Below are 11,437 nucleotides of genomic sequence, written 5' to 3'. Positions count from 1 at the left end.
TGGACTCGTAGTTGTCATGGCGACGCCGCCTCATCCTCACAGCTGCTCCCTCTCCACGCAGGTGCCGTCCCTGGCGTCGGGGCAGCGGCAGGTGAGGCCGCCTGGCCGTGGCAGACACAGGTGCGAGCAGCCTCCGTTGTTTCCTGAGCAGTAGTTAGCACCTGAGGGGGAAGCAGCGGAGTGTTAGTGTTAGCGTGTAGCATGAGAGGGACCTCAAAACAATCAGAGCTATCATTGGTTTAGGCATTTGTCTCCACCAATCATGGGCCCTGTAAATTACCCACCACCACCACACCATAAACACATACTGGTATTACCTTAAGCATCTAGCACAAGTACCATAAGGATCCAGACAGAAACATTTCACATGATCAAGAACCACCAGGTTCTAGACAGAACCATTTCACATTGTCAAGAGCACAACACACATTTCTTCATGGCTTCTTCTTGCTACATAGCTGATAGCCAAATAATCCTTGGGGAGACTCTACCCTAGACTCTCCTCTTGCATAACCGTTGATGATAAAGCACTCAGAGATACACAGAGCTGGCACATTCCAGCTGCTACACACACGGATAAGAGGGAAGAACAGGGAGGAGGATGGCCTCTGACTCCAGCGTATGGTTTACCTCTGTGCTGAAAGTCTTCTATCTACTCCTACTCCAAGCTCACCTGATTTAAGCCAGTGTCCTTAAAATGGTACTGGTTAAATCAATAAGATGTGTTAAGCTAAGCAAGGCTGCCACTGATGAATGTGTGTATGTATGTAAGTATGCAGTGTGAGGGAAGGCAGAATACACACAGACAGAGCAGAACAGGGGAGTTCCAGGAACAGGACTGAGAATCTCCACATTAAAGGTCAGGGGTCAGGTGTACTCTGCGTCATAGCAACTGATAAAGGAAGTACAGTACACAGTGCTCAGCAGTTAAAGTAACAGAAAGCAACAATTCACCACTTTAAAAAAAAAAAAAAAATAGGCAGCTAGCTTTGGCATAATCTTCAAATTAATTTTGATATGGACATGTGAAGGACAAATGTTGGTGTTGTTTGCAAGGTTTTTGTAGCTTGCTAGTTTCAGGCAGCTGCTTTAAAGAAGACCATTGATGAGAGCTTGTGTGACCTTGAGCACGCCTGTTAGTTTATCTATTTACGTCAGGTACAGTATTTAACTGTTATGATCCCACACTGCACTATACGTAACGTAGGTACAATTGGATGTCATTGCAATCACTACTACGCATAAACCAACCAATCTAGATCAGTCACCAAAGGCAATCCATCTCATCAGTCTGGGGGGAGAAGGGCCAGACACGATCAATACAGCCCAGAGTGCAGATGTGTCTGTGAGTGTGTGGGAGTGTGGGAATGTGTGGGGTGAGGCATTCCATCAGGCCTGACTAATTGCATCCAGACCAGTGAGAACAGCACCAGAGACCAGCACAGACAGCAGGGAAGTCAGCTGTGCTGTGTACATTCCCTAGGCCCCTGCTGTACTGTATGTACATACAGCCAGACAGCCGTGAGTCCACACAGGCGCATTATCGCCGTATGGCCAGGACCAGACCTATGTCGCTCCCCAGTGGGATGTTACACCGCGGAGCCATCTGGTGAGCGATGCGTAGGCAGAGACAAGCGTATAGAGCTTACAGAGAACCTGAGAGCGGTATACAGTAGTCGTCCAAGTTTGGATTCACAACTTGGTTCAAAGTCGACCTTTTGTCATATATACATACAATAGCACTTATCCACCGGGACAGTGGAAATAGCGATGAAAAAGTAGAAAGCTGCATAAAGCACCTAAACCTGTTTGTGTTAAGAATGAATTTAGGTTGAACCTCGAAATGTCCTTGGGTGACATGTGACACTTGCGTAGCACATTGCCACTGACAGTGAAATGAAACTGCCTTTTTTTAGTTCTTAATTAAATAGTTTGTCTTTTTTTAGTTTTTAATTAAATTGTTCCCTTTCAAAATGGTTTGAAACATTACAGCAAGTCCATTTTTATAATGTAGTTTTCATTCAATAAGTAACTTAATGCGGCCAAAAGCAAGTCTGTAAGCCACAAGACTGCTTGCATTAGTTACGGTGTAATTAAGGGTTTGGGTTTGCTTCTGGCATGTGATCTGCCACTAAGCTGATGATACTTAAGTGCTCACTGATTCTCAGTGCAAGTGTAACACAAGGCCACAACTGAGACTGACCAAAGAAAATAATACATAGGCCTGTGTGTGTCTCACCTGGTAGGTGCTGAGGGTGTTGGGCTGAGTGTGTGTGTCTGTGTGTGTGTCTCATCTGCTAGGTGATGAGGGTGTTAGACTGAGTGTGTGTGTGTCTCATCTGCTAGGTGCTGAGGGTGTTTGACTGAGTGTGTGTGTGTCTCATCTGCTAGGTGATGAGGGTGTTAGACTGAGTGTGTGTGTGTCTCATCTGCTAGGTGATGAGGGTGTTAGACTGAGTGTGTGTGTGTCTCATCTGCTAGGTGATGAGGGTGTTAGACTGAGTGTGTGTGTGTCTCATCTGCTAGGTGATGAGGGTGTTAGACTGAGTGTGTGTGTGTCTCATCTGCTAGGTGATGAGGGTGTTAGACTGAGTGTGTGTGTGTCTCATCTGCTAGGTGATGAGGGTGTTAGACTGAGTGTGTGTGTGTCTCATCTGCTAGGTGCTGAGGGTGTTTGACTGAGTGTGTGTGTGTCTCATCTGCTAGGTGATGAGGGTGTTAGACTGAGTGTGTGTGTGTCTCATCTGCTAGGTGATGAGGGTGTTAGACTGAGTGTGTGTGTGTCTCATCTGCTAGGTGATGAGGGTGTTAGACTGAGTGTGTGTGTGTCTCATCTGCTAGGTGCTGAGGGTGTTTGACTGAGTGTGCCTCACCTGGTTGGCACTGGGGGTGAGTGGCGGTGATGCCGTAGGTCCGTGAGCGTCTCAGCGGCAGGAAGGCGTCCACCTCCTTCTCGGCCCGCCGGTCCACGGCAACCACCGCTTCCCTGGAAACAGCCAACACAACTCAGAAACGATAAACGCTCCCCTGAACACACAAATGATTCTGAAAAACTGTTACGTGATGGAATGCACTGCTAGAGTTAGCGTGTGTAATGTCTGCCACGTTTAACATAACGTTCCACATTCCACTCACAGACCACACACCAGTGTCCGACTACTCAACATAAACAGTGACATGCAAACAACCTTGAGTGTTAAACAGGCCATAAACCATTCGGCAGGTATTGACTGAGTTGTTGAAAGCACTCCAGAACTAGGTAAATATTAGGCAAAGGTCAAATATAATGTATAGACTGCATTCCTTTGGGGTGAAATAGAATTCCTGGATGGTTAACCAATAACGTATACTAACCGTGGTAACCATTGATCAATTTGTCAAACACTTAGTGACGATAAATCAATTTCAATCAATCAATTCCTCTTGTGTGAGAAGATACAAAAGTGCATCCATTCTGCATCACTTTTGAATGTAATTCAAATTTGACAAACAAGAAGAAAAGTTATGGCGATTGGCCTGAAAATATCTTGCTCCTCAAAAGCAGAGACTTATGGGAGATGTAGTTTTCCTACCTCCTCCAGTCGGTGTAGAACAGGTTGCTTCCATAGTGCACTACAGCGAATGGGTACTGTATGCCTTCAACAATCCTTCTCCTCTGACGGGTATAGGGGTCAATACATTCCACTTTACGAGTGCCTGAGAGAGAAAGGAAAAAGAGACAGATAAACAAAGGTGATTGCCACACTTATTTTAGAAGGAATTTGGGAGGATTTGACAAAACATTCAATATTATGACATGTAAGTTAAAGAAGCAGTAAGGAGGTTTGGTCAAAAACTAGTCATATAACTACCAAAAAGGACTGTAAAAACCATACAAATATCAACAGCAGTACAGATGGCACTGATAAAAGGCTAGCATGCTTACTCATGTCTTTTTAGCCATATAGTTGACTATGTGCTGAGAAAGCTTCTTTTTTTAAAACATTTTCGCAGGGTGGACTGGAGACCACAGTACTGCATAGTGCATAGCCCAACCAGTTAGTTGGAAAGACAGGTGTGTTTATCAGTCCTTCAAATGACTATACACTATGAACATTTGTTTGAAGATGATATTTGTACTAGCTGCCTTCAAAAAGTGGCAAATTGTTGCATACTTTAAATGATAAGGTTACCCAAACCAAACAACAAAGGTGTTAGTAGCAGATCCTTACCGGCATCAGCCCAGCACAGCTGCCTGGTCTGGGGGTCAAAGGTCAACCCGTTGGGGAGGCCCAGGTCCTCGGACACCAGCACGCTCCTGTCTGTGCCGTCCATGTTGGCCATCTCCAGCTTGGGGCCGTCCCTGTTCCAGTCTGACCAGTAGAGGCGGCTAGACAGGATCACAAGAAGGTGAGATACATCAGTGGGCTGCTTGCTGTCCTCCATGTGGAAATAATTCCACATTACACAATGTGCAACACTAACAAGACTATAAAGCATTATCCACCAACATTTCAATGGTTATTACCAAAGTATACATTTCAGAGTATAATTTGCATTTTACAGCATCATTTTACAATTTAACAATTAAGGGATTCATTGTTTTTCCAGTACTGCAGAGAGTCACCCTACTAGATTATGTTATAACACAGTAGTATATCATTTATTAATGCGTTATAACATATATGTATATATAGGTATTGTACCCGTTGATGGGATCAGCAACGATAGGACGAGGGTTGACGAGGTCTTCGTCAAAGAGCACGCGGCGATGGCTGCCATCCAGCTTGGACACCTCGATGCGGTCCATCATGGAGTCCGTCCAGAACATGAGGCGAGAGAGGTGGTCTATGGCAATGCCCTCTGGGCTGCCCAGGTCTGGGGCAACAAGAGAGGAGGGGCACTTAGGTTAGAGGTCTGGGCCAACAAGAGAGGAGAGGCAAGTTAAGAAAGATACAAGGACATCATCTATGGCAGTTTTTTTTTTTTACTTTTCAGGACTGGAGGGAGGGGAGAGGAGTTAGAAATAGAGGGGTATTGAGGCAGAGTGGGAAGTCATTTAAACTCCTTTAAATGCTGAACCATACTGAACTTTGCAGAGTCAATTCACCAAACACAGCTTTGAATTGAGTTTGCTGTGTTTGAACTCAGTGTGTTTGTGTGTGTGAGTGTGAGTGTGAGTGTGAGTGTGAGTGTGAGTGTGAGTGTGAGTGTGAGTGTGAGTGTGAGTGTGTGAGTGAGTGAGTGAGTGAGTGAGTGAGTGAGTGAGTGAGTGAGTGAGTGAGTGAGTGAGTGAGTGAGTGAGTGTGTGTGTGTGTGTGTGTGTGATCTCAGGTCAGTGATAACTCACCAGCCTTAACGAGGGTGGTGGGCTCTCCTCCTCGTAGGGTGACTCTGCTGATGGCTGGTTGGGTGATGTCTGTCCAGTACACCATCTTGTCCACACAGTCGTAAGCCAGGGCAATCACCACCTTATCCTGGAAAACAACATTTCAAAATGGAGGGCAAAGTTAGAAAACAAGACACCCCCATCCGTGCAGTCATAGGCATAGAACAATCGCCCTAACGCCACTTTATCCTGGAAAACAACATCACAAAATATCAGTGAAAAGTACAATACTATTAGCCTGGTGACACCAGCCTACGTATTTCCGCCTGAATTGATTTCAAGCTCATACTCAGTCTGGCCCAACCCCATTGACAATCGTCTCCAGAACTCAAAATTTTGCAGGACCAATCAGCGAACAGTTCAGAGCTGTGACGCAAAACTCGCCTTGGAGGAAAAGACACGAAAAGCTATCGGAAAAGTTGTCTCAACTCTCGAGAACATCAGAAAATTAAAAGGAGAACAAGAGTATTTTCTTGTAAGTTTTATGATTGGAAAGGACGTCGTAGCTCTTCTCCCAACTGGCTTTGGGAATAGTTTAATCTACCGAATGCTTACTAAACGTTGCTGATTGGTTAAGGGAACTCCAATGATTTTAAACCTCAAGATAAGCACCCGCCGATCTCGGAAACCAAAATGCATTGGGTTGGCCCAGACTGAAAGACGGAATGAAATGGAGTCACAGGCTGGTAATGGCCAGGCTACAATACTATAGGGATTAGGCAGGACTGTGTTTGCTTACAGAGCGATAGTCTGAAAGACATAATCACAAAATGGAGGAAGAAGTTCCTATTAAGAGCTTCAGTTTCCCAAAAGTGTTGCACATCGTTTATTGATGAAATCATACAGAGAATATACTTTCAAGCACTTCTAAGAACAGTTGTGACACAACAATGCTTTCAAATGGCAGCAATTACCACCTAAACCTCGAAAACAGCGTCACAAAAGTTAGGATGATTAAGCTCCCACTTCAATCCACATTGACATGACTGATATGCATGTTTTCACTCCCTCTCTGGTGGTCTCAGAGACCTATAAATAAACTGATTTGGGGTCAGTGTGACATGGTTAGGCTTTACCCACAGACCAATTACAACCATAAGGTCTTGAGTAAATCAGAAACACAGACAGCAGAGAGCCAGGGAATATACAGGGGTGTAAATAACAGAGAATTCAATCGTCTCCAACGTGGAGTTTTCAGAAATATGAATAATATTATAATAATAACTAAGTAGACTCCAGTGTATGCTGTACTTGACTGATTTATCACAGAGTGTTGCATTGATGAAAGAGAGACCTGATGGAAAAATGGAACGATTTCACAGCTGTCGGAACTCCAGAGATGAATTCATTCACTTTGTGATTTTCACAGAAATTTACTGTGAAACGTGAGCCATGACGTAAGCAGTCGCGCCTCTCCTCCATTCACTTCCTGTAACTGTAACTACCCCCCTGGCCTGGCCAAGAAAACCCAGATCCCCTGTTGTTCTTTCTCTTATTTTCTTACTGCCCCCGACCACCTTCACTTAAACGCTCTCTCATTGCACACAGTCCTGACTCCGGCACCGCACTCTCCTCTTCCGGAAGTAACGTGAGAGGCTGCCTAAGAGACAGCTAGGTACGCGCCGCTACCTGAGTGTAAACAAGTTTATTTAGCAGAAGCAGCTACAACAGATGTCTCTAGCTCCTCTTACAAGCAACAAAGCAAACAAAGCGAGTTAGCACAGAGACGACCCACATTCTCTGCAAGGAGAAGAAAGGAGCGACCGCTGTTAACTAGGCATAGCTTGCATAGTGTAACAAGTAAATGATGTGGGACTGATCCTTTATATTTGAACCTCAATGGTAGACCACAGTCTTTGTGCGGCGCCTTCATATGGTAACTTAATTGATCTGCTGTTGTGTTGAATACTTGACGCCCATCCAATCGGGTAAGGTCATCCACATTCTCTGCTTCAAATAGACACAAAACAGATAAACACACAGACGCACACACACACACATACGAACACACACACACACACACAGACACACACACACACACACACACACACACACACTTTCAAAACTTGTCAAAGTTCATCACTATCCTTGCTGAAACCCCCATCTCGTCCCCACACTCAACAGCGCTGGCCTTTGTTCCCAGGCCTGGGGCTGCTGCGGGGGGACAGGGGAGAGGCCAGAGGGCCCTCTGCTCTGGAGCTCTGGAGCCCACTACAACAGAGCAGGAGAAAGGGCCGAGGGGCCCTGGAGGAGGGAGGTGTGGGGGCAGATACAGAGGGGCGGTAAGGGCATAAAGGGTGGCCTGTCCGTCAGGAATGCATGACATGCCACCGCAGAGGGTGAGGAACTTGGGGCATCAGAATCAGCGCACTCTCTCTCTCTCTCTCACTCTCTTTCTCTCTCTCTCTCTTTCTCTCTCACTCTCTCACTCTCTTACTCTCTCACTCTCTTTCTCTCTCAGTTGTTCTCTCCCTCTCTCCCTCTCTCTCACACTTGTTCATCTGTCTGCATATCATATCTTCTTCTTTCTCTCTGTTCCTCTGTTGTCATTCCACTGCATGCTATCTCTCCCTCTCTCTTCATCTCATTGCATGCTATCTTTCGCTCTTTCTTTTTCATCTGTCTTCATGCCATCTTTTCTCTCTCTCTCTTCATCTCTCTGCACTCTCTATTTCCCTTCCTTACTCCTTTTCTTTGTTTATCTGTCTGTTTGTCTCTGTCTACATTAATCTCTCTACACCCTTTCCCTTTCTCTCTTCCTCTCCCTTTCTCCTTCCTCTCTCTCTCTCTCTCTCTCTCTCTCTCCCTCTCTCTCTCTCCACTCTATTTGACTCTCTTTCGCTGAAATCTCCTCCAATCTCTCCCTCTCTCACTCTTCCCATGATCTCTCTGTCTGGGCCTGTTCCTGGCAACTGATCTCTCACCCTCTGTCTGTCCTCCTTCCTTCCTCTCTCCTCTCTATCTCTCTTTCTGTCTGCCTCTCTTTCTATAGCCATACATCCATCCATCCATCCATCTCTATCAGAGAGGCCACATAAAGAAAGAACTTCAGAGAAAGGGGGAGGGCAAAATGAGTGAAGAGAGGACCCCCCCCCCCCCCCCCATTCTGTTCCATTCACTCCAGCCATGGTGCCATGGGTCTGGCGAGTGTGTAACATGAGAAAGAAAGTGAGGGGAAGCGGGTGAATCAAGCACAGAGGCAGAGGAAGAGAAACTAACACGGCGGTGGTCTATTTAGGACCGCTTCCGCCAGGCTAGCTGTTTGTCCAGCCACTCAAGAGCTGAAATCAGAGACGGGGGGGGGGACGAGGACGAGCCTGAGCGGAGGACACAAAGCCAGGGGCACACAGGAAGAGAGGGGGACACACAAGGCTGCCATTCAACTGTGTCCAGAGAGAGGAGGCTGGTTGTGTGACAGAGAGAGAGGGGGGGGGGGGGAGTGGAGGAGGTTGTTCAGGTAGAGGTGCAAAAGAATGGAGAGGTGGGGGGAGATGAGGAGGTGGAGATGGGAGTTGGGGGTGGGGGTGAGTGTATATATTTGTGTGTGTATGTACACGTGTGTGTACACGTGTGTATATGAGTGTGTGTGTGTACATGTGTGTATATTAGTGTGTGTGTGTGTACACGTGTGTATATTAGTGTGTGTGTATGTGTATATATTTGTGTGTGTGTGTGTGTACACGTGTGTTTATTAGTGTGTGTGTGTGTGTGTGTACACGTGTGTATTAGAGTGTGTGTGTGTATGTGTGTGAGTGTGTGTATATTAGTGTGTGTGTGTGTGTGTGTGTGTGTGTGTGTGTGTGTGTGTGTGTGTGTGAGTGTGTGTGTGACTCACAGGGACGTGCAGCAGGGTCTTAGCCTCCTCCTTGAGCATGCTGTCTCCGCTGAGGGGCACGTGCTCGATCTTGCCACTCTGGGCAAACAGCAGGCTGGCGCCCGGGGCCAGGGGACTCACGTCCGGGCGAGGGGTGGGGCCGACCGGGGTGGGGACCACGCCCTGGTCAATGCCTGCAGGAAAGAGGGGGAGAGAGGTCACAGGTCAGGGCTCCTGAGGCTCAACTAGTGGAGGAACACCAAGGTCACGGGTTTCATACAGATGAAACATCTGTACTGCGCTGTTCTGTAAGTCACTTTAGAAAAAAAGTTTATGCTTAATGCATAAATAGATGTAAATGTCAAATGTTGGTCAAATGTAAATGTTGGTGATGAAGAGAGGAGAAGAGAGAGCATCCGTCACAGCATACGTGTGTACATGTGTGTGTGTGTGTTGGTGCGTGCGTGCGTGCGTGCGTGTGTGTCTATGTCAGCACTCACAGCTGGGCGTGCTGCCAGGTCCAGTCCTGGTTCCGGTGATCTCCTGCCCTTCGCGATCCACACACCAGCATTGGCCCAGGCTGCCATGGCACTGCATGGGGTCGTACGACCCGTACGGGTCGCAGGTGGGGACATACTGTCCCACGGCCGGGCGCGGGCGGAAGAAGAAGTACCCCCCGGTGTTGGCCGAGGCAGACTGGGCCCTCTCTCTGTGTCTCTCACAGGCTGTCGCCTCACGCTCTAAGAGGAGGAGGAATATGGAAAATATACATATTAGGATGTTTGTATTTCATTTTTTTTACCATTTTCTTTTTATTTAACAATAAGAGCACCAATACAACAAGTAATCTACAACATCCTACATTGACAACCAGAAAAAAAACGAAAAAAAAAACCTGCTGTTATGTCAAGACTGTTAACTGCAGGATGTTTGTATTTAAAAGGGTTTTTACCCACGTCTGACTACATGAATACTGGGAGTGTAAATGATGTGGGATGTGGTTTAGATGTTGCAAAGCAAACACAGGCTGGTCTTACATAAAAAAGATGTGAAATATACACTTTAGGGTGTACACATTTCAAGCATGTATTTTGAGGATGCGTGTTTCCACTCATATTCAACATGTTGATGTTAATGTTATGAGATTTATTTGTAGGACAGTACACTTATAATAGTGTAACACATGTCACAGTACATCAAAGTAACCAATGTGGGCCTACTTGGACGTCAAGATGCATTACTCATCATGGCCCTATCACCACAATGATAAATGAGGACATATGTGCGTTATATGTCCATAAGAGCCACCATAACGCACACAAATACGTTATTATCTACTGCTATGTATAGATATGCCTAGAGCTGTAAGCAGTTTTGGTACATTTCACTGGATTGCATTTGGCTCTGGTGTGGGTTAAACAAAAAAAGAAACAGGAAATCAACAGGAAAGGACCCTTGAGCTCGGTCATGAAACATCTAAGCATTTATGGGATGAGTTTGTCTGAAAGCCACAGGCCTTCATGATAGACTCTGGGGTGGGGGGGGGGACATATAAGTGGCTTCAGAGTCTGGAGAGAGAGAGAGAGAGTTAGAGAGAGAGAGATGGAGAGAGAGAGAGAGAGTTAGAGAGAGAGAGAGATGGAGAGAGAGAGTTAGAGAGAGAGAGATGGGGAGAGAGAGAGTTAGAGAGAGAGAGAGCGTTAGAGAGAGAGAGATGGAGAGAGAGTAAGAGAGAGAGAGTTAGAGAGAGAGAGATGGGGAGAGAGAGAGTTAGAGAGAGAGAGATGGAGAGAGAGAGAGAGTTAGAGAGAGAGAGAGATGGAGAGAGAGCGTTAGAGAGAGATGGAGAGAGAGTAAGAGAGAGAGAGTTAGAGAGAGATGGGGAGAGAGAGAGTTAGAGAGAGAGAGATGGAGAGAGAGAGAGAGAGTTAGAGAGAGAGAGATGGAGAGAGAGAGTTAGAGAGAGAGAGTTAGAGAGAGATAGATGGAGAGAGAGAGAGAGTTAGAGAGAGAGAGCTGGAGAGAGAGTTAGAGAGAGAGAGTTAGAGAGAGAGAGATGGAGAGAGAGAGAGATGGAGAGAGTTAGAGAGATAGAGAGATGGAGAGAGAGAGATGGAGAGAGAGTTAGATAGAGAGATGGAGAGAGAGAGAGTTAATGAGAGAGAGATGGAGAGAGAGAAAGATGGAGAGAGAAAGAGAAAAGAGAGGCAGAGGGGAAGAGCAGAAGAGAGAGGAGAGAGCAACTGGAATGTGGA

The 11,437-nt window shown here is 46.3% G+C and overlaps 1 protein-coding gene across 1 annotated transcript in view; it reads right to left on the bottom strand.

Annotated features, from left to right (window-relative positions):
* LOC308368802 (nidogen-1-like) overlaps window positions 1-11,437 on the bottom strand; it is a 42,775-nt gene continuing 31,338 nt past the window's right edge. The window contains exons 13-20 of the mRNA XM_080843065.1: window positions 9,683-9,922; window positions 9,204-9,376; window positions 5,330-5,456; window positions 4,686-4,857; window positions 4,212-4,369; window positions 3,573-3,696; window positions 2,874-2,986; window positions 1-161 (exon numbers count right to left, since the gene is read on the bottom strand). Of these exons, the coding sequence (XP_080699191.1) occupies window positions 37-161; window positions 2,874-2,986; window positions 3,573-3,696; window positions 4,212-4,369; window positions 4,686-4,857; window positions 5,330-5,456; window positions 9,204-9,376; window positions 9,683-9,922 (1,232 nt within the window). The 3' untranslated portion in view covers window positions 1-36. The remainder of the gene's footprint in view (window positions 162-2,873; window positions 2,987-3,572; window positions 3,697-4,211; window positions 4,370-4,685; window positions 4,858-5,329; window positions 5,457-9,203; window positions 9,377-9,682; window positions 9,923-11,437) is intronic.

The sequence above is a fragment of the Sprattus sprattus genome, assembly GCF_963457725.1.
Source record: "Sprattus sprattus genome assembly, chromosome: 1".
NCBI lineage: Eukaryota > Metazoa > Chordata > Actinopteri > Clupeiformes > Clupeidae > Sprattus > Sprattus sprattus.
Note: the sequence above shows the minus strand (reverse complement) of the source record. Positions and strands in the feature narration are given on the sequence as shown.